Raw genomic sequence first — 20,953 nt, 5'->3', positions numbered from 1 at the left:
ATAGAAAAGGTCTGAACGGGTGTTTTACTCACCAGCATCATTTCCTCATAGGCAGTAGTTCGAAGATGATATTTTTTAAAATATGCAGGGAAGACAGATGCTCACACACTTTGCTTACAATGCAGTGACTGAAGTTTGCTTGATTGTTCCTTAATTCCTCATTAATCTCAGATTTGTATACGCAAATCATATTCAATGCTATTCTAGGACGTGTGTAAGAAAATGCTATTGTGTGAAATGTTCTACACTACGTTATTCCGATACTAAATACCAGATATATAGTACCAGATATTTGTCAGAACAATAGTACACTGTAGTATGTTGGTTATTCTTTGTGTCTTTATATAGAGCACATGTGTGTGTTTTACAGTGTTCCATTTGCAAGCTTTTTCAAATGACACAAATGCCCTTGGAAGATTTTCTTCTGTGTTCCCTCTGCATATGCTGTCTGGTAAGAGAAAAATGTCAGTTTTGTAAAAGAGCTTTATTGACCATCTTCCTGACTTTCCTTGGTCTACGTGCTGTTGCTGTGCTGGGTGTCTCTCTTCCTTTCTCTTTACCAACAACTGCAGCATAACCAGCAACTCTGAGACCCTCACCTCTATTTCCTTGCAAACACTCAGGCTGCAGTATTGGCTCCTCCTTCTTGCTCAGTTCCTAGAGCTGACAGACCCTTAAGAACAGCACATTGATGATACCCCCCCCCTTTCAGTGAGAGTCAAGGCCCTGTTGTTCATTGCTGGCAGGGATCCAGGCAGGCAGACAGGCACACACCGAAGAGCAGGAGCAGAGGGATGAGGTGATGTTTTGGGACAAGCGCCATGGAATGATGGGCAACTCGCAATGCAGGTCGAAAGGGACGCACAGAAACGAGGGGGCAACAGGTACTTTCCAACTATTACAATCTGGAGGAATACAGCAGGTGGAGAGGAGCTATCACCATCTGCCTCCTGTCTTGGCAGTTTGCCTTTTACCCATGTTCTATATATACACTGTCTTGCCTTATTTTTTTGAACAGCATGTTCTTTTTTTATGCACAGACTGTTGCCTATTGCATTGTGACCTTATTATAACATTGAGGATGTCTTGTTAATTGAGAAGGATACTGCATAATCCAAATGTCATGTTCTTATTCCAAGATAACCTTTGGGTGTTGGGCAGCGGGCGGTGTAATAACATTATTGAGCATAGTTTTTAAAGATCACACTATCACAAAAAAACAGATGAATTAGTTACTGTAATGTCTTTCATGGCTTCTGTAATCTTGTCATATTTGGTTGCATAATTTCTGTACTGTAGTTTCTGTGCCTTATAAAGCTGCAAGTCTTGTAACGGCTACTGCTACCAATATGATTTCTCCAAAAATGACTGTTGCACTTTTCTCTTTCTGGAGCTACATTTTTGCCTCATGTTTATGTTGTTAAAGCCAGGCAGATTTTGACACGTGTTTTTGGAACATTTCTCTTCTACTAGAGACTAAATAGCTTGAAATTAAGGTTTGATCGTCAGGTGTGATCTTCATCGCTTAAAGTTTGTGTTGCATCATGGTACAGTATACAGCTTGACTTCAATATCACAAACTTCAACTCAAATAAACATTGTAATAGTTATTTCAGAAGCAGACCCTGTTGTAGAAAAAGGACACTAGTTTGTAAGAGAATCATAGAGATTGTATAATACAGGGTAATGTAAATATTAAAAAAAAGTAGAATTAAATCCCTCAAGTGTAAACTTCTAGTGCATTAACTAGCCTGTGATGCTTTTAGCCCTTTGGCATTTCAAATCCAGCTCACAAGTGAGTCTGACAATCTCGAATGAGACCCAAATTGATATTTGTCTACACCACAAAACCACACCAATTCCACTCATTTGTGCTGCACATCATATGACTACATGATTCTGTTTCCCACAACCACCACTGTTGTTGAAACAGAAAACAACAACTTTGCTGAGAGGGACATTACCCCCCACTGGGGATGCAGTTCTCTGTGAAGGGGATTTAGTGGAGGTGGTCCTATATCCATATGTACGAATGCCTTACAAATGTCTTCATATTTCTTGAGAACCACTTATCTAATTGGCATGAAACTTGATACTATTTATCATAAGTATCATATTTTGGGCATATAGGGGGACGTTGTGCCTGTCCATTCATCTGTCACACTTGCATTTGTGCATAGGTCTGGATAATCACTTCTCAAATCATCATGAACCTTGGTCATTCTTCTATTTTATTCTGTACATGCTGCTGATATATGTCATGGTCAGCAAAGTTTCCACCAAACTCTGATTTTGAATGTACAGCCCTGGCAGGGGATTTCTGTTACTAATATAGTTGTTCAGACAGAACTTGTGTATGAATTGAGGGGAGCTGGGGATTCTACTGAAGCATGGAGAGGTAGTGATAATACTTTGGAAGCAAATCCCAAGTTTATACTGACCTAGCAGAACAGTAGTGATCATGTTTAAAAAGACATTTTCATTGTACAACAAAGGAGGCAGCAGTAAGTATTACTATCTTTAGGTATATGTAATTCAAGGCATTGTATTACAGTATACTGTTGTAATAACCAACATAATAGCTTACTAAAAATGTGCTGTTATCAGTATGTTTACCTCTTAAACAACTGGTGACTCTCACTCACTTTATTTTTTCTGCTTTTAATTAGTCTTTGATGTCCATGTGAAGAAGCCATTCGATTTAGCTTGGCTTTCCTAAACCAGTGCATTAATAATGCATGAAGTACAACTCTTACTCTGCCATGTGTCTGTGCTCTGAAACATCATTATCTGTGTTAAACATCCTTTTGAAAAGATTTGTTCCAAGGATGTGTCAGGAGTCGTGGAAATGAACAAAATTTACAGTAGATTAATTATTCAAATCTATCAGTTTTAAAGCTAAGATCTTTGGGGGGGATATAAAATCCTCCGGATTGATGTTTATCCACAGAACAGGTACCACACAGGCCAGCTCAGTGCAGTGTAGCTCAGTTTAATTTTGTAGCTAATTTTGTTTGTGTAAGTCAATTTACGTTACTTTATTTAGGGGTTTGGGGCCATAAGAGACACAAAGAAAAGAAACAAACCACTATTTCTTTACATTAATAATCATAAGTAATAAATAAGAATGACCTCTATTTATTACTTAAAAATCTGGAAGCATACTGAAGGCAATAAGGCTGCAATGCTACAGGGTTGCACAGTAAGCACATGTGAGTGGTGCAGGAATGAATCGGTGTCCACAACAGAGAGTGTATTTACAAGGTGTCCAGTTTATTTGAATAAATGATTCCCTCTACCGTCAATGGTATCAGGGATTTTAAAGATGATCAGGTGGCAGTGCAGATGATCAGGTGGCAGTGCAGGTGATCGGATGGCAGTGCAGGTGATCGGGTGGCAGTACAGATGATGGGGTAGTAGTGCAGATGATAGGGGGGTAGTACTGGCTTCAGCTCCTGTGGTATTCTTCTGCAAATACAAGCAAAACAAACATGCAGTGCTCCACCTTGTCAGCATGTCAGTGTAAGGTACCATACTCCTGTAGATGCGTCCCCTTTGTAGTGCCAAAATCCTCCTCGTGATCAGCACGCCACCACTCTTTATCCAATTGCCGCTCACAACACCGCTGATCGCAGCAGAGTTGTTTGGCAGTCATACACCCACGCCCTTTCAACAAGAATGCCGACTAGGAAGGGTGCCAAATAAGGGAGGGAGTGGGGAGGTAGATTTGCAACTCAGATTCAGTCTCTCCAGTTACACTTCAACAGTTTAACAAACCCCTTATTATCATTAACTTATCTATCCTAACCTACTGTACACTCAACCTAATTTTACAACTTTTTGATTTAATTCAATTCAACCCATTCACGGGACTTTATTACCTGTAAATTGAAAGCAATTTAAATTAACGATCCTTTTATACGTAGACCAATCTGGATGTGAAAAGAGACATGCCACATATTAAATCTTTTTTTCTACTGTAGCGTAGTGGAAAGTGGATAACATTGTTTTAGTTGTACGGTATATAATTACACCAGAAATTGTATCTAAGAAGACCAAACCAAGTTAGCACTAATCTTGGACTACCGTACGGCTATGGCCAAAAGTTTTAGGATTCTAGTAATAATAATAATAATAATAATAATAATAATAATAATAATAATAATAATAATAATAATAATTTAGGTATTTTATTTAACATCATGTAATCAAAGAAACTCAAAATGATATTGCAAAAGTCTACTAAAAGCCATAAAAGTAGAACAGTCTTTCACATCTTTTTTTGGACATTGCCTTGTAAGCTGAGTGGCCAGTTTCTAATATACTTTTCAAACTAAAATCATTTCCAAACAATATGCAGTCATCATCTGAAATGGTTTATGAGATACTAGTAGTTGAAATGGTGGCTGGTATGCTTTCACTATGCTGTATTAGTCTTTGCTATGCTTTTACTGTGGGAAACCTTTATAAGGGTCATGGTGGTGCTTGATAAGGAAGGTGCCAGTGAACTGGAGGGAACATGACTAAATAACAATAACAGGTTCAAGGAAGTACCACAGGTACATTTAATTAGTCAATTTTCTTCTTGTGAATTGTCAGGGCTAATTTAATAGGCAACTCACTAGACCCATGCTGTCAAACGTTTAAGTGCTTAATTTAGGTTACATTTGAATCCTCTCAAAATGAGGAATTTGGTATTTTTTCAAGTTGATAAAAGAGGCTTTACTCCACTGCTAATCAATATAACAGGGCCTCCATGCAACCTACACATCACATGCGTGGGAAACATTTTGTGTAAAAGTGCCATTTTGAAATGCATGTATTAATTATAAAATTGGTCCATGACCCAGTGAAAAGTGAGGCGACTACAAATGAAGCATACTTTTAAATGGAAACACTGGCTCATAACTTATCCAACTGAACAGTGTAATGGTTAGTGCTTTGGAGTTGACAGTAAGTGAGTCAGCTGGGGTATGTAAATCTGACATGGCCCGAAGAAGTAGTCCCCATTGCCCGTACTCCACTGGGGACTAATCTCCATTGAGAGTAAGTGAGGCACTTTTGAATGGAAGATGGAAAGATAGATGGAGCAAACTAACAAGAACTGCCTGCCTGACTACCAAACAACACCTTATTTCTGTTCGGAAGTCCCTCGTTTTTATGCTGACAATTTTAACATCTGTGGTTTATACAAGAGTTATTGAAGCATGGGGTTCCACCTATGCCAACTATGAAGAGCAGCAGAATAACTGTTTGTTTGAACTTTGTCGTTCTGTGGTAAATCAGTGCCATATTTAACCCTGAAGAGGTACTGGAACTTATACTGGACTGACCTTTCAAAGTGTGTCAAACAGCAACAACAGCAACACGGTGTAAAACAGTGTATCATATCCTCCATACTGTGTTGGTTTCCACTCAGTTTCTCTGTCTCTGTGCTGCACTTGAAATATGTAGAATTTAATTTCAATCAAACTTGTTCTAGATTACTAACTGTAGATTCATTTATTTCTTTATAAATTACACATTTTTGCCCTGGGATTAGGCTGGTTGTTCAAAGTGTCATGCATGGAAGTGACAGTGAGCAATTCCTCTGCAAGACTGATTATGAGAGGGGTGGTTAGCGGTCAGCGGTCAGCTGTACGGCCACGGTAGCTGTATTTGAGAAGCATTAATATAGGGAATAAAATAATAATATTTGAAGGCGTTCATTTTAAAACTCTGATGGCTGGTTTTACAGACCCCGATTTCTATCACAAATCTGTCATTTTATGTAAAGTAGACTAGTGCTAATCAGGGTCTGTGAAGCAGGCGTGAATGTTATAGCATACTGCTTTCAGTGAATGCTGGAACATAACAGCCGAAAGCATTGCAGTAACAGTGCAGTTCTGTTGATTTTAAATTGCTCCTTTTAATGTGTAACAAAGCTGTAATCCTGCTACTTCATTGGTAAACTGCAGTTATGTTTTTTTTTTTTTCCCCAAACAGCTAGTATCATGGTAGTAACATTGTTAATTGTTTTTCATTTTAGAGACTCACCAAAATAATATTCTAAAATTCTTGTAATGTTACACCATGTTATTAGGGTTGACCCAAGTGAAAAACAACAACAATAACCCTATCCTGCAAATCATTGTTGCTTGTCCCTCACTTACTATATAAACATGCACTACCCGGTTCTGGTGTGGATTTTCCCCCCAGTGTATATTACTGAACCATGGATAAAGTTGGGACAGGATAGGGTGGTTATTAAGATAGTTAATAGAATAGTTATTAAGATGTAAATATGTAATAATTGAAAAGTGAACAGGGCGTGTTTTGTTGGTTCCCTGTGCTTCTATGCAGAAGCCAGAATGATGCCTGGAACCAGCATACTTACTTCTTCACTAAAACATCAGGTTCAGGATTCTTGGTTTCTGGCATTGGTACACATGCACAGATCAAATGGAATTTAATACATGCAGTATTCATTGTGTCAGCAAATTGTTGTTACTGCACTGCTAATCCTCTATTAGTTACTATTGTGAAGTCATTGAGGACTGATTACGCGTTAACTGACTGAGAAATGAATAACCAATTGTGACATTTAAAAGAGAATTACGTGTGGAAACAGTCATCTGTTTAAGGGGAGTCTGGCTTGACGGATAAAGACCTTAAAATACAAAAAGAAAGGTATGTCTGCAAAGGGAAGGTCCTAAGTTGTGTTCACAGTGCCACCTTAAACCATGCAGAAGCTTGAACAGGTTCTGGACTAGATGCTAGAGTGCAAACTCCTTACTGAGCCACCATCACTGCTTTCTATAGCTGTCCTCCATCCAAGTACTGACCAGACCTAATTTCAGTGTGATGAGATCAGAACCCAAGATGGTATGGCAACAGAGTCGCTCAACCCTGTTGGGTTAGCAATGACCTCATAAGTGTTTAATTCCATTGATTGCGTTGGAGAGGTGGGTGTTGCCAAAGCGATGGCAAGGCCATGGCAATATCTCTCAATATCCTGTGCTGTGAAGCAGTGAGAGCACACCGGAAGGAAGGACTGGCATCGTGTTTTATATACAGTGGAACCAAACATTATTCAGACCCATGGCTATTTTATTTTCCTGAACGGTATTAATTAATTTTTTTAATTGGTGCTTGTAGGTGAGGGATAATGGCAGTGGCTATAGTCAGACACAGTGCTCTTTATAAAAGTTGATCACTGTAATGTAGCAGTGTAACAAAGTGCCCGCCCCTGTGTATATTATCTGTTATGTGTTGCGTGTGGTGTGTTTAAATGTTGGTGTATAGACATTGGTACACGGGATATAAACGGGTCTGTGTAACACGAGTGTTTAAAAATGTATATGTGTATTTAGGCACGAGGATTGCACAGCACTTCACGTGCAAGTAAAATGTAGTAATATGTGAGCACGGGGAATTGCACTTTATTAATTCACGTGCTGGGATTCAAGTGAATAATTAATTGGTAATTGAATCCCAGCACAATAGTATATATAGATGCACGTTGGCACATACTGGGGTTGGGTGTTCGGTGAGCGGAGAACGGGATTGGAGACGGAGGAAATAAGTAAAGTAGTAATAATAACAAAGTATCTGCTCACCGTGTTTGTCAGTGTCTGTCCGTGCACCGTTTTGTTAAGTTTATTCTGTTTTCGTTTGTTTGTTTATTTTGGCGTAGAGTGCCGTGTCCTGTGTTTTTCGTGTTTGTTAAACCTTTTATTTTGTATTAAACCGGCGCCAACAGGCGTCTTCATCACTTCATTTCATCCGTTCTGTGTTTTGTGTATTGCCTTACCTTTCCTGGTTCTGACGCCGCCCACTTCGGCCGTCTCTGTGACAAGCAGTTTTCCTATGGTAATGCATTTACCAGAGTTTACCATGATTTGCCATTATTTAATATGTTTTACAATACCTCTCTAGACTTTGCAGTGCTTACCTGTGCATTACCATGCTTTCATTATGCATTATTTATTACAGTTTGCTAAGTTTTTACTGTGGTAAGGGTGCTGCCAGGTACCGCAGTTCTGACCTGAACATCTCAAGCAGGATTAGAATCAAGCCCAGGCCTGCTGAAAGGAATAAGAGTATAGTTAGGCTTGCTACTTTTCGATTTTTATCGGTAAAGCTCATTAAATCTCGAACTTTCATTTGCCAGCTACAGCGCCTGTCATTCAAAGCACCTACTTTGAAATTAGTGAGTTAAGGTGTAGGTAGGCTTTTGCTATAGGTATATACGATGACAGTTACGAGTTTGATTTGAAAATGGGGCACAAGAGGAAAACACTTAACGAGTATTACGCACAATACCCTGAACGACGGCTGAAGTCTCCGTGTCAGTTCAAAGAGGGCCTGTCTGCCTTGCCTTCAGTGACTCCAGCTGTGCTGAAGCAGGAGAGGGGTGGAGCTGAGACTCTGGATAATAAGTTCAAGTTAGTTCTGTTCAGCTATCTAATGTTTTGTTCTGTGAATATTAGTCTGTGTAATACATCTTTATACTCTGTTTTCTAAGGCTTATTTGAGACCATTTTTAAATTTGTCTTTAGATGTACATTATTTTGTTTTGTATTTCAACAAAACCCCAAATCATGATCGCTGTCTTGGCTCATAGAACTACATTATTAAAAAAAAAAGTAGTTCTCCCCAGCAAAAGCAGGAAAAAACATTAATACTGGGAAGGAAAGGGGGACAGAGTCCTGACAATAGGCAGAGGGGAGCTTGCTAAAACATTCAGTTCCTGCTCATTTCCTTTCTTTCTCCCTGGACCAGACTGAAGGAAGTTCAGCCCCCCTCCACACACACACACCACCTCCCTGGCAGCCTGTGCTGTATGGGACCTTACGTTTACTCCAACTCTGTCTCACTTTCTGCTAGTCCCTTGTGTGCTTTCTGGATGCTACTTTGGGAGCTTTGCTCACCACAAAGACATGGAGAAATCTGAGTATTTAACTCTTTCCAGGAGTAAAGGAGGTAAGTGGGCATGTTGATGCAATATAGGAAAACTACTAAAATTGAAACAAGTCTAACTCTGAACTGACAGGACAGAACTATGTGTTGAATTGGCAAGAGGGTCAATAGAGGGTCATTAGAGCATTGGTATCAATTTATTTTACAGACAACTTTTTAGCTAGGAAAAAAAAATCTCGGTACCAGTAGATTAGAAATTCTTCCAGTAAGCAGAGTGAATAAGGACGTTTTTATTTTATGTTGGCATTTGGTTACATTTATTACAGGGATTCCAACCTGATAGAAAAGGTTATTGGGCCGTAAATCTATATGTATATCCAGAGTTTACTGGCTGTGGAGTTGAGGTGTTCAATATCCTGTCAGGCTTGGTGTATCCAGAGTAGCAGGCTAAATAGTAAATAATATCAGCATTTTTTTTTTTCTCAGACCCTCACTATAGATATAAATGATATAAAATTTGGTAGGATCTTGAGTTTTTTAAATTGTACATTATATTGTCTAAGCCTGTTTATTAAATTCAGGGCTTGTATTTGCAGTAGCCTGTTTAACTCTTGTGGTTCCATTTATTGGACAGTAGAAATACCAAACAGTCATTCAATAAAGGTTTTAGCATGCACACAGGCAACGACTCAAACAAGGTGTAGTAACATAGGTCCCAAATAACCCGACATTAAGACAAATTAACATTGCTTTATGAAACTAGCCTGTCACTTAAAACAAGCTGACCAACAATATGCTATGCTGTGTGTGTGTGACATTGGAATCTGAGAACTTCTAGGGTAGCGTCCTAAGGATGAGTAACCTTCAGGTTACAAAGGTTCTCAGTAAAAAGGAATGCACGGTACAAAGTGTTACCTCTTCTGTGAAAATAACAACTTCTGGGACATGTGAGGCAAGTAGACCTATGGCAGGGCTGCCTGGTCCTGGGGACAGTGTGTGTTTTGGTTTTCATTTCCACTGAGCTCTCAATTACTGAACTAGACCCTTAATTGAACTAACAATTTGCTTAATTAGACCTTTTTAATTGTTCTCAGCACCTAAAAAGCTGCAGAGTTCAAATTACTTATAAAATGTTATAGCTAACTTTAAATCTGCAATTGTTTCAGAGCTGAAAACAAGTAAAAAGGTCTAATTAGAGCAAATTATTACTTCAATTAAGGGTTTAGTTAAGCATTTGAGAGCTCAGTTGGAATGAAAACCAGAAGACATATGTGGTTCCCAGGACCAGGGTTGGGAATCCCTGACCTATGGTGTGATATCTGATGAGCAGGGGAGTACTGGAAAGTGGAAGAAAGGTCTGGTCTTTTCTAAAAAGGTATAAAAACCCTTTTTTATATGTGAGCCGCACATTTCGCCATCTTCTGCCTTGCTGCAATGCTGTGGACTCCTGTTTGTTCCAGATAAGGACTCTCTGCTGCTTGTTTTATATTCAGGCACTTGATCCTATAGAGGTTACCAGCCTGTTTCTATAACTGGATACAGATACAAAGGGAGAAAATTATCCTACCTGGTGAGTCACACAAGGAATCTTTGAGCAAGACTTGGTGACGGCCCTCACACTGTAAAGATGTTGTGCATATTGGAAACATCTCTGCAAACTTCAGTTGTTAATGTAATAGCTTTGGGTTTCTCAGACGAGAAACTGAAGACCAGCAATTTAAGGTATAGATTTTACTTCAAGGATTACTACTGGTTTGTTGATAACCACCTGCCTATAAAGGAAGAGGATATATACAGTACAGCTGTGGACTTTATGTAAAATCTTTTATTTTTTTTATTTTTTTATTAACCATTATTTTTGCTTCTAGTAAAAACACATAAAAGACTATTGTTAGACCTGAGTCATATTTCAGTTTTGTGTATTTTCTCATGAACTGTGTCCAAGCTTGTATATTTGTGATTGAAATCGAAGGCAATTACACCTGAATTAGGACTTGGATACATGCCCTTTCCTTTCCTAAGTTAGCTATATTTTTAGCAATTATTTCTAGAGCAGTAATCAGGGTCAGATACTTTATTGCTAGAAATACTGTAAATGTACGCTGGACCTTCTATTAATGTCTCAGCATTTATTGATGAACACATTTCATTTAAAGTATTCCTTAAAATGTAATTTGTTTCCTTTTAAGTTTGTGAAGTGGTTAAGTTGGCCAGTTAAGGGCTCAGAATTGACCAGTGTATCTGTGCAGTTCCAGCTGGAAAGACTCATGCCAACAGGAAGGTATGTGTTGTGTGTGAGAAATACCAGCAATGGCCAGCCCTGGATTTTAGCAGGACAGTAAGTGCAGCTGGTCATGTCGCTTCAAGAGATGGTATTCTGGGAAATTCAGTATACTAAATTTCCTATCGTCCACTGTAAGATTGTACTGTAAATTGACTGTGGTTTACAGTGGAATGTGTTGTTATCATCTTGTTGTAAACCTATCTGATCTATATAAGGCAGGTTGTAACCACTCCTCAAAAATCTAAGAAATATATGTTTTATAACTTTTGAGGTACAAGAATTTCCTTGGGAGGTGACCCTATTTGTATTATCATGCATTTTTTATAGTTTTTCTTTTCAGTCTAATAAAAGGTAATATTGTTTTGACAGTGTTGTGTATTACCTTATTTTATACTAATTAAGTACTCATGATGATTACTTAGTTTTGTTCATGGAAAAACACCCATTCAACACCCAAAATGAAATATGTTTTCATTGATAAAGAACACATTTCTGGTTTATAATAGTTATAGACGTTACCGAAGGGATAACCTCAGCATTAACAGGTGAAATAAGATTAAACAGCAGCATTATTTTAGGGGGACAAGTGTAATTACATCCAGAGAAACCTGGAAATCGGAGCCCATGCTGTGAGTATAGTGTGGTTGGTGCCATTGTCACTTCCTTATCTTAGCTTTTTATTGAAGCAGTAACTGTATCAAATAATAATGCACCCATACCTGCAATCTAGCGATGCCACAATAGCTGTCTTTGTGTTGACATGGACTGGCAGTTTGGCATTGTTGTCAGTTAGCAGTGGTTGGATATTATGTTCCTCAGAACTTTTATCACTGTTGCTCCGATTCCAGCTTCATTGCTGGTCCTGGGATTACATAGTGCCATTTCGGTGTGTCTTTTTCTCTATCTACGGTTTGCGTCATTGTTAAATGAGTCACTGATGATATTAAGCAGCACAGGGTAGATTTATTAATGCTGTCTGTTATATGACAGGAAATTGTTTAAGTGGTTTTTCCCACAGTGTTTAATTTGGACAATGCAGTGTGGAAGCAATTGTGAGGAATGAACTGATTACAATTTGCAAACCCTCAGGAGATTGTCAACCTAACATTTTCTTTCACTTTTTATTACAATGATTGGAAACATTTTGGTGTTTGCATAACATTTTTGTGCATACTGGTGCATGATTGCATGATGCAGTATAACTTGTTTAATATTTTTGATCATATGGATCTACTGATCTCGTAAATGGTTGTGTATTACAAAAGCCTAGTGTAAGCTCCGCGTGGAGTGCAGGATGTGCCCTATAGCCTGGAGATTGCAGGTTCAAATCCAAGCTGTGTCATTGCTGACCGTGACTGGGGGTTCCTAGGGGGCGACGCACAATTGGCCGAGCGTCGCCTGGAAAGGGAGGGTTTAGATTGGCTGGGCAATCCATGATTCACCGCACACCAGTGACCCCTGTGGCTGATAGGGTGCCTGCAGGTCTGCAGTGGAGCCATTCAGATCTGTGTTGTCCTCTGTCGCTATAGGTCTGGTGGCTTCGCTGTGGATCCGCAGTGCGAAAATGACGAATTGGCAGGAACACGTTTAGGAGGACGCGTGTTTTAGCCTCCATGCCCCGAGTCGCAGAGGGGTTGCAGCAGTGAACCGGGATAAAAATTATAATTGGGCAATCCAAATTGGGGAGAAAACTGGGGTAAAAACAATTGGCGATGACTAAATTAAAAAAAAAAATAATAAATTAAAAAGCCTAGTGTAGACCTTAAAAACAATGAAAATCTACTAGTGTAGACATTTTTAAAAAAGTGGCCAAATTTATAAACTTTGGAATGCCTTGTAGAATTGTACTGTGTCCGAAGGGGTACCACTCCATAGTTTTTTAGTGAGGGGGGCTGTGTGACTTAGCTAGCTCTCAATGGAGGGGTTAGGTTGTCACACCTGGTTGGTGTAGGAATACTTCTTGGGAGCGCACTGTCACATTAATAATTGGGAGGTTTCCCTTGCTAAATGAGTCCCCGTTTACATTCTGTTACTGGGTTGTGTTGTTACTGTGAGGATGGTGAGTGATGGAGGGGTGGCTTGTGTGATTGGGTTGGGATCACATACGACAGTAGAGTTAGAAAGGTAGGCTGTGTTCCATAAATCAGACAGAGCAAAGAAGGGGGAGCAAAGCTGTACAGGCTTGAAGAGAGCTGTCAATAAGAGGCGATCGTTCATTTCTGGACTGTTGCGCCCAATCTGGCCTACAGTGAGGTAAAGCTAGATGTTCCATCCTGCTGGGGTTCAACTGACCCGGAAAACTTAAGGCTAAGTGGGCACCCTTTTCTTTTGCTGGACAGCATGTGACACCCCAATGCCACATGCAGGTCACGATAAAAATATGTATCACCATAAATGTAATGATTCTAATTGGCTATTTGTATGATGCATAATAAGATGAAATGATCAGTTAGTTAATGATAGTCAATTTTTGTTAAAAGAACAAAAGTGGAATGAGTTAGGGAGTATTCATACCAACTGTAAAACACACTTATTCTAGAAAACCACTTGGTGAACTACAGTGAGCTATGTTTTGCTTTTGGTCTTGTATCATAATACAAAGGCATCACGATGCATACCTCTCGTATGATATCCTGTATTATGAAAACTATTCACATGTTCAAATACACTTAATCCTATTCTAGTTCCAGATCCTGGATACTCTAGATCCTTCCAGCTATTCAAAATAATTGTGAACAAGCAGATAAATTTAATGAATTTGCAATAAATGCATGACACATTCTCACCTTCTCAATGATGATCATTACTGGAGCAAAGAAAACTACTGTTCAGCTGCATGAGCGGTATGTGAGTCTGAGTGAGATGACATCACTGCAGCCACTTCCTCTGGGAACTGGACTGTGCTACAGGAGACGGTGCTGGAAATCCAAGCACAACATTGAAAGGAAACCTCATTGTGCTGTAATTAGGTCACTTCTGTGGGAACAAGCTGAAAAGGTGCTGATGACATTTCATTTGAAAACATCTTTAATGACGCTGTGGAGCCATAACTCTAGCTATTTAAATTAATTTTATAAGATCAATTGATCAGAATAAATCCTTTGAGATTGTAATCTCATTTATTCTGCTTCATTTTATCCTGGTGATACGGTGTAGCAGTGTGTCAATTAAAAAAAGGATTGGACTAGCCTACAGATTATGACAGCACAAACTGGGAGTCCTGTGATGTCAAGATGTTCTTGATTTGTGTTTGCCATCTCTGTTTAATACTGTAGGGAAGCTACAGTCCTAGGAATTAGGTTTTCATGTTTAAACATCTGCGTTTGGGGAGCATGTATTAGTTTGCAAATCTGCCGCTGCAGGCCAAGTTTAAGCATGAGTATCAGAAAACTAAACTCTTTCATGCCACTTAAAGCCTTGTATCTCAGAAACAATTTGAGCTTGTGCCTTCATATTACTCTGAATCAACTGGCATTGTGGTGTTACATGGATATGCTTGATTAAACATTATGTTGAGCAGTGTTGTTCATGTAGAGTATGAGTAAAACCCAGGGCAGTTAAGTATCAAATTAAGGCATATTAAAACCTACTTACTTTGAAGCCTTGAATATCTAAGGAAAACAGTGACAATTAACCTAAAAAGTTTTATAATGGATCCACTGAGATGCAATATAGGCCTGTCTATAACAGCTACCATGCTATAGCAAAATAACAAAAATAGTGTACAGTAGTGATGTGCAGTATAAGTATTATGGCAAATGTGTGAAATATAGAACTTAAAAATCCAAATCATAGCTAACAGTCAATGATCTCCTCGCAAAGAGATGGACAGTGGCATTATCTGGAATGTTGTCTGCCAAACTGCATCTGCTTTACAGTATGGACTGCAAATGCACTTTGACCCTGGTATCAAGGTGATGTGTGATGCTGTTTCTTGTTGGTAGAAAAATGAATAGTGGTGTATGGAAGCATAGGCATCCTCCCGGTGCCTCCTCTGTGTAAACAGTGATTTGAGTGCAGAGGCTAAGGAGAGCCACAATTTGCTATGGATAGAAACTCCCCCAATGCTGTCATCTTTGTTAAGAATGCGGTTTCTAATTGATAGTAAACACAGATGGTGAAATGAGAAATCCTCAGCAACAAAAACACTGTTGTAATAAGCACCTCTGCTGATTGGACTTGTTTCTCCATATCAGTTCAGTAGACAAACACCCAGTATTTAGCAGAACATGATTTTATTGAACAGATGTGTAAATACAGTGGACAATGGAAGACATCAAAATGACAACAGTGTATTGATACAATATTTGGCTTCTTGGCCCCAGAGCTTAGTGAGACAATAGCCCGATAGATATTAGCATTTATACCTTGAGGAAAGTGACATATTGCTGGGGCTTTTCTTCCACACTATGCTTATCATTTCTCAAAATGGCTATGAGACTGGATGAAGGTTTTAATACGTATTATAGGGTTATTAGGTAATGTATGTGTGTTCCTCTACCCAATAAAGCAAAAGTGACATGAGCGAAGAATTGGACCTTGTGTCACTGGTCCAGTGTAATATACAGAAATCAGATTTGTTGAGATACTATAAAAAGCTTGAAATAAAATTCAATTCTGCTTTAAATCTGAAATGTGCCGCAAACAGAACATTTTAAAGAATGATAATTTGATCTTGAGGTCTGCACTGTAGCTTACCCCAGGGGTTGTGAAGGTGGAAGTGCAGTGTGGGGATTGGTGTGTGAGTGACACCTTCAGCGGAGAGGAAGTGATGTAATATCAGAGGCTTTGCTGCTCTGTGCTCTGCTTCTGCCAGTGTGTCAGTAGGCTCTGTCTCAACCTCCTGGTTTGCCTATTGAACCCCTGTGCCCGCCAGATTCTTACAGTACAGTTTAGTTGGGCGTGTGATTTTTGGTTATATGCTGTGCGGCCTGATTTGTAAAACTGTAAATGAATAGCCCCTTGCAACCCCTGGTGTATATACTGTAGAATGCGTTATGTAGCATTCAAGTAGTGTAAAGCAGATTACATGAGGCTTCACTGGTTGTTAACACCTATTATAATGTATGACACATTGTACTTATTAAACATGAAAAAGGTTTAAATCCAATTTCAGTATTGCACTACTGTGTATATTGAAACATTTAAAAAATGTGGGTCTTTAAACAACAGCACAATTATTAATTGGGATGGAATTCAACTTTATATAAATATCATTGATATTAAGGAGGATGCCATTATCAATAGTTTGTTTTCTTTTACCCCAGTTATATTTAATGCAGGGTGATATTATCAGTAATTTGTTTTCTTTCACCTGTTATATTCTGGCTAGGGCATTGTGACAGAAATGATAGTAAACAGAATTCACTGAAGAGAGTATTCCCCATTAGTACCATATTTACTTAGTGCAAAATGAAAGTAAAAACTCAAATCTCAGGGCTTTTTCAATTGACCCTATAAGGCCAGACACTCCAGGTCTTGTTCTACCAGAGTGATTATTTTTCTCCTTCCAGATGTGTGTCTCCCAGTGGAAATTACAGATCCCAGTTGTGAACGTAAAGCCAAGAACTACAGGAACAGTAACAATGACTCATTGAGTGCTCGGCTGAAAAATAAACTTACTTACAATACTCTCAAAGGGAAAAATAAAAGCCCTGAAAATGGCATTACTGCAGGTTGTAGTGTACTGGAAGATAGTTGAACAAGGTCTGTGTTCGACCCGCACAGTGTATCTCTGGAAAGACGCACTGGTTTGTGTTTTACTGGCCTGAGACTGATAAACCTGACAGAGCAAGGCGAGCAGCAGAGGGCTGAGATGTGAAAGGTTACATTGACTACAGATCCAGAAACAGCCACCTGGAGAACCTCATTAGGAGAACTCGTTGTCAATACATTGTCAGCCTGCCGCAGTGTGTGTGCATGTCTGTGTTGTGCGAATTACATTTACAGCGGCACTAGTTATTGAGTTTTGGGTAAATGGTTGATGGTGTGCATGTGTTTATTTTTTATTGGGAGACTAATTTCAAAGTCTAAATTAGTGCAGGTATATTTAGAGGCTGCAGTCATATTTGTGTAAAATCGAGAGTTTATTGGTTTATCGGCAAATTCAGTCTAAAATGTTTATAGGAGGCTAGCAGCATATGATAAAGCTTTGGTCAATATTGGTGCAAAATCATCATAGAATGTTACTGACAGACAGACATGAATACTGCCTAGGGGTCCCAATTTCTGAAGAGTGAAACTTTATCATGAAAAAGATATTCCCCAATATAAGTTGCAAACTATTGATTCTGAAGTGTCCAGTTATTCCTGTGATTTAATTTATAGCCTGGTCATTTTAAAAGTCAGTGCATATGGGTGAATGGTTAAAGAAATATGGAGTGTAAAAGTGGAAGTGGACCTTGTTATTATCAGACACTATAAAGACTACAAAGAAAGATGCGTATTCTAGTAAACAAAGGGTGTGTTTGGGAAAACTGTAAGATAGAAGGGACAAAAGGGTTTTCTTCTGCAAGATTAATGCTAACAGCAGAACATAAAATATCTTCAGTATGCCTTACAAATTAATTACAAAGATCTGGCATATCTAATCAAGCATGATGTAATGAAAGAGATGAAATGGATTGTTTTCTCTTCCCTTTACGGGCTGGCTGCTGCTGCTTCCTTGGCATATACAGTAGACTGACTTCAGAGTCTGATTTTAGAAGTCTGAGGTTCTGGGTACACAGAGGTTTACAGCACAATCGATATATTCCAATATAAATACAGCGTCCTGGGAAATGTGTTGAACCACTATCAAATCATTTACACTTAGTATATTGCAGGGCCACCTTTAGTGCAGATGGCACTGGAAAGCCATCAGAATATTCCCTCTACAAGATTACAGACTGTCTGTAGAGTAGTTTGTCTCAATTTTTCATTGCAGCTCTATGTAGTGTGTTCTATCATTCACTGGAAGCAAAATAAACTGGTTGTCGGGCTCCTGTTGCATCAATGGTAATTTAGTCTATTTACACTTTTCACAGGATTCTGCATTACATGACATACATTACATGACAACGGGTACATTTCACAGAAATCGTAAAATCTAGATGAGATTTACTGGAATTATTTTGTTAGCATGACGTACTTTAATACAGTGGTCTTGCAATGTGGATGGCTTCAGTCTTTTTTCACTCAAGGGAAAGATGAGTGCTCTAACCTCCAGCTTGACAATACTGCCTGCCAGGTTCCTGCTTATTCTATTATAATCCCATATTCTCCAGGGCAAGCAGCTCCCATTGGGAATTCTTTTTTTGCAACTACATAAGATTAACTTGAACTCAAAAAAGGCAGACTGTCTTTTCCCTAATTAATGTTACTTACAATTTAAGGATTGGTAAAATGATATGCATACTGTACAGTATGTAGTAAAGCGTTAAAATGTAGTAATTATTTAGTATTACTGTAAGTGCTGATTTTTGAATAATTTGAACTCAGACAGATTTGGTTTATCAATTAACCTACCTGTGTCAGACTACCCTGGATTTCTCATCTGCTTCTGTAAGCTAAGCAAGTTCTGGATTAGTTTATACTTAAATGGGAAATTTAATGCAAGGTGCTTTAGAAAGTGATATTGGGCCATAAGGAAGGTATGGGGAACTACCATTGATTTGCATAACAAGGCAGGAAGAACAATGCAGTGGGAACTCTTTGTAAAGATACTGTTTTCACTGTTTCTCTGAAAGAATTATGCAAAACAGCAAGTGATGTGAGTGACCAGAGGTTCAGTTCAAAGTGTAGTAGCAGCTGAATTTCATCACAGTATGCACTGCTTGAGTGGCTGTGTTAGTTAATAAACTCTCCATTTCAGTTAACTACCAGTTCCACTGTTAGGGTTAGAATCAGATAAATTCATGTATCTTGAATCCGGGTTTAAGAATGGGAGAGAGATCTCTCCAAGGCATTGATCAGCCTTTACAAGAAAAGCTGCATTAATCCCAAGTGACTAAGTAAAGAGGCAAACTGGAAGCTTCATTCTGAATGAAGAGCTGCTCTTACTAAATACACTGCCCGCAAACCTTGGGAAACCCTGCTGGTTTCCTGTTCAACGCCTTGCTTACTTCCTTTTTGAAAGTGTGGTGAGTTTTGTTGTTTTATCTGCACAAGATTAGAGTGAACCACAATATAACCATGGTAAGAAGGCAGCACAGCTGGGCATTGCCTGGGGAGCAGTAAACAGCACATTGAGGAGAGCATCGTCAGGACAGGTCTTTGTAAGTATTGTATCGTCTCGGCTAAAATGCATTACATTGCTTAAGACTAACATTTGTATATATGTATGTAAACTTACCATCCAAAAAGACATGAGAAAGACACATTGATTTGAATGTATCTTATAACTATGGTCAATGAAGTATAGTGTCACCATGTGCGCTGGCAGTCTGCAAGGTGTTTTAATAGTTCTGGAGAGAGTTGTGACCATTCCCTTCCTCTGTAATTACTGTCTCAATTTCCTCCAGGAAAGTGAGAGGTGAAATTCTGCAGCAAAGTCAAGAGTCTTCACTTCTGAAGAGCATTTGTCTCAGTCTGTTATTGCTAAAGAAATTTATATAATATATGCTGAAAACCTTAAAAAGTAAAAGGATTGTCTTACCATTGTGACTGAAACTGACAGCAAAAGGGAGATGCAGACTTATATATATATATATATATATATATATATATATATATATATATATATATATATATATATATATATAGACACACACACACACACACAGAATAATCCATACATTTCTTAGCTTTACCTTTTGGAATATATCATTGAGCATTTTGAAGTTATAAATTAACAAGCATCCCTTGACAGTTATATAGTACATCTAGCTGTGTCTTTTAAATACTGGTAACTCAGGAAGACTCAACTTTTTCTTATAGCAATTAACTGTAAACTGATTGCATGTACTATAATTACAGTAACAGAGTGGCATAGTTTGGTTGCTACTTGGCAGCACCAAAAAATCATCTTCATAATTTGGATATGGATGAATATTGTAATTTCTAATTAAGGTAATCTAGAAACATTAGCTTGTTGGAGAAAAAATATTAGCTTATTTGTTTCAGTATCTTGTCATGTGGTATTAAATCTGCACCGAAGAGAGTCCTTTCAGTTTCAGTTACTGTTGCTCCAGCATTAAGGGTGTGGTAATACATGTTTTGCAACTATTTTACAGTTTTAGTTTCAGATTCAGAAACATTTTTAATTTGATCATCTTAATACAAAACTGCTTGTTTGAAAACAATCGGCAGTGCGCTTGGCCTCATTCCTATGACTCTGTGTGCTATGGGCTGAGGCAGAATGGCAGCATGAGGGTGTATGGAGGCCAAAGTAACCAGTCTGTTTCTACTCCTCTTGTTGGCATTCTGACTTGGCACTGTAGATGATGCAGTAGCCATGTAATACATACAACATTGCCCAAATATTTCAGTTACATTAGATTTAGGCCATGAACTATTATATATATATATATATATATATATATATATATATATATATATATATATATATATATATATATACATATATATATATATATATATATAGACACACACACACACACACAGCAAGCCCTTCCAGGTGAAGAGGGTAATAGTGTGTGAGCTACATTGTCTTGTGCTGACAGGGACTGAGTGGTTGAGAATGTTAGACACTTTTGGAAAGACTGTTTTCTCTGTGCACTGCTTTAGGTTATTTTAAGAAATAGCATGTGATTGGTAATGCCATCTCAA

General features: G+C 38.5%; 1 protein-coding gene across 5 annotated transcripts in view; it reads left to right on the top strand.

The window, feature by feature from the left end:
- LOC121295444 (NHS-like protein 2) overlaps positions 1 to 20,953 on the top strand; it is a 97,603-nt gene that overhangs the window by 52,267 nt on the left and 24,383 nt on the right. Inside the window, exon 1 of one of the 5 annotated variants that reach the window (XM_041220055.1) lies at positions 605 to 884. The exons of 3 other annotated variants lie outside the window; for them this stretch is intronic. In XM_041220055.1, coding sequence (XP_041075989.1) covers positions 803 to 884 — 82 coding nt within the window. In that variant the 5' untranslated portion in view covers positions 605 to 802. Of the gene's footprint in view, positions 1 to 604; positions 885 to 8,791; positions 8,965 to 20,953 lie in introns of those variants that run through there. One more of the 5 variants, XM_041220056.1, reaches the window with a different exon arrangement.

Source organism: Polyodon spathula, chromosome 20 (genome assembly GCF_017654505.1).
Source record: "Polyodon spathula isolate WHYD16114869_AA chromosome 20, ASM1765450v1, whole genome shotgun sequence".
Lineage (NCBI taxonomy): Eukaryota > Metazoa > Chordata > Actinopteri > Acipenseriformes > Polyodontidae > Polyodon > Polyodon spathula.
This window is presented reverse-complemented; position numbering and strand designations above follow the sequence as displayed.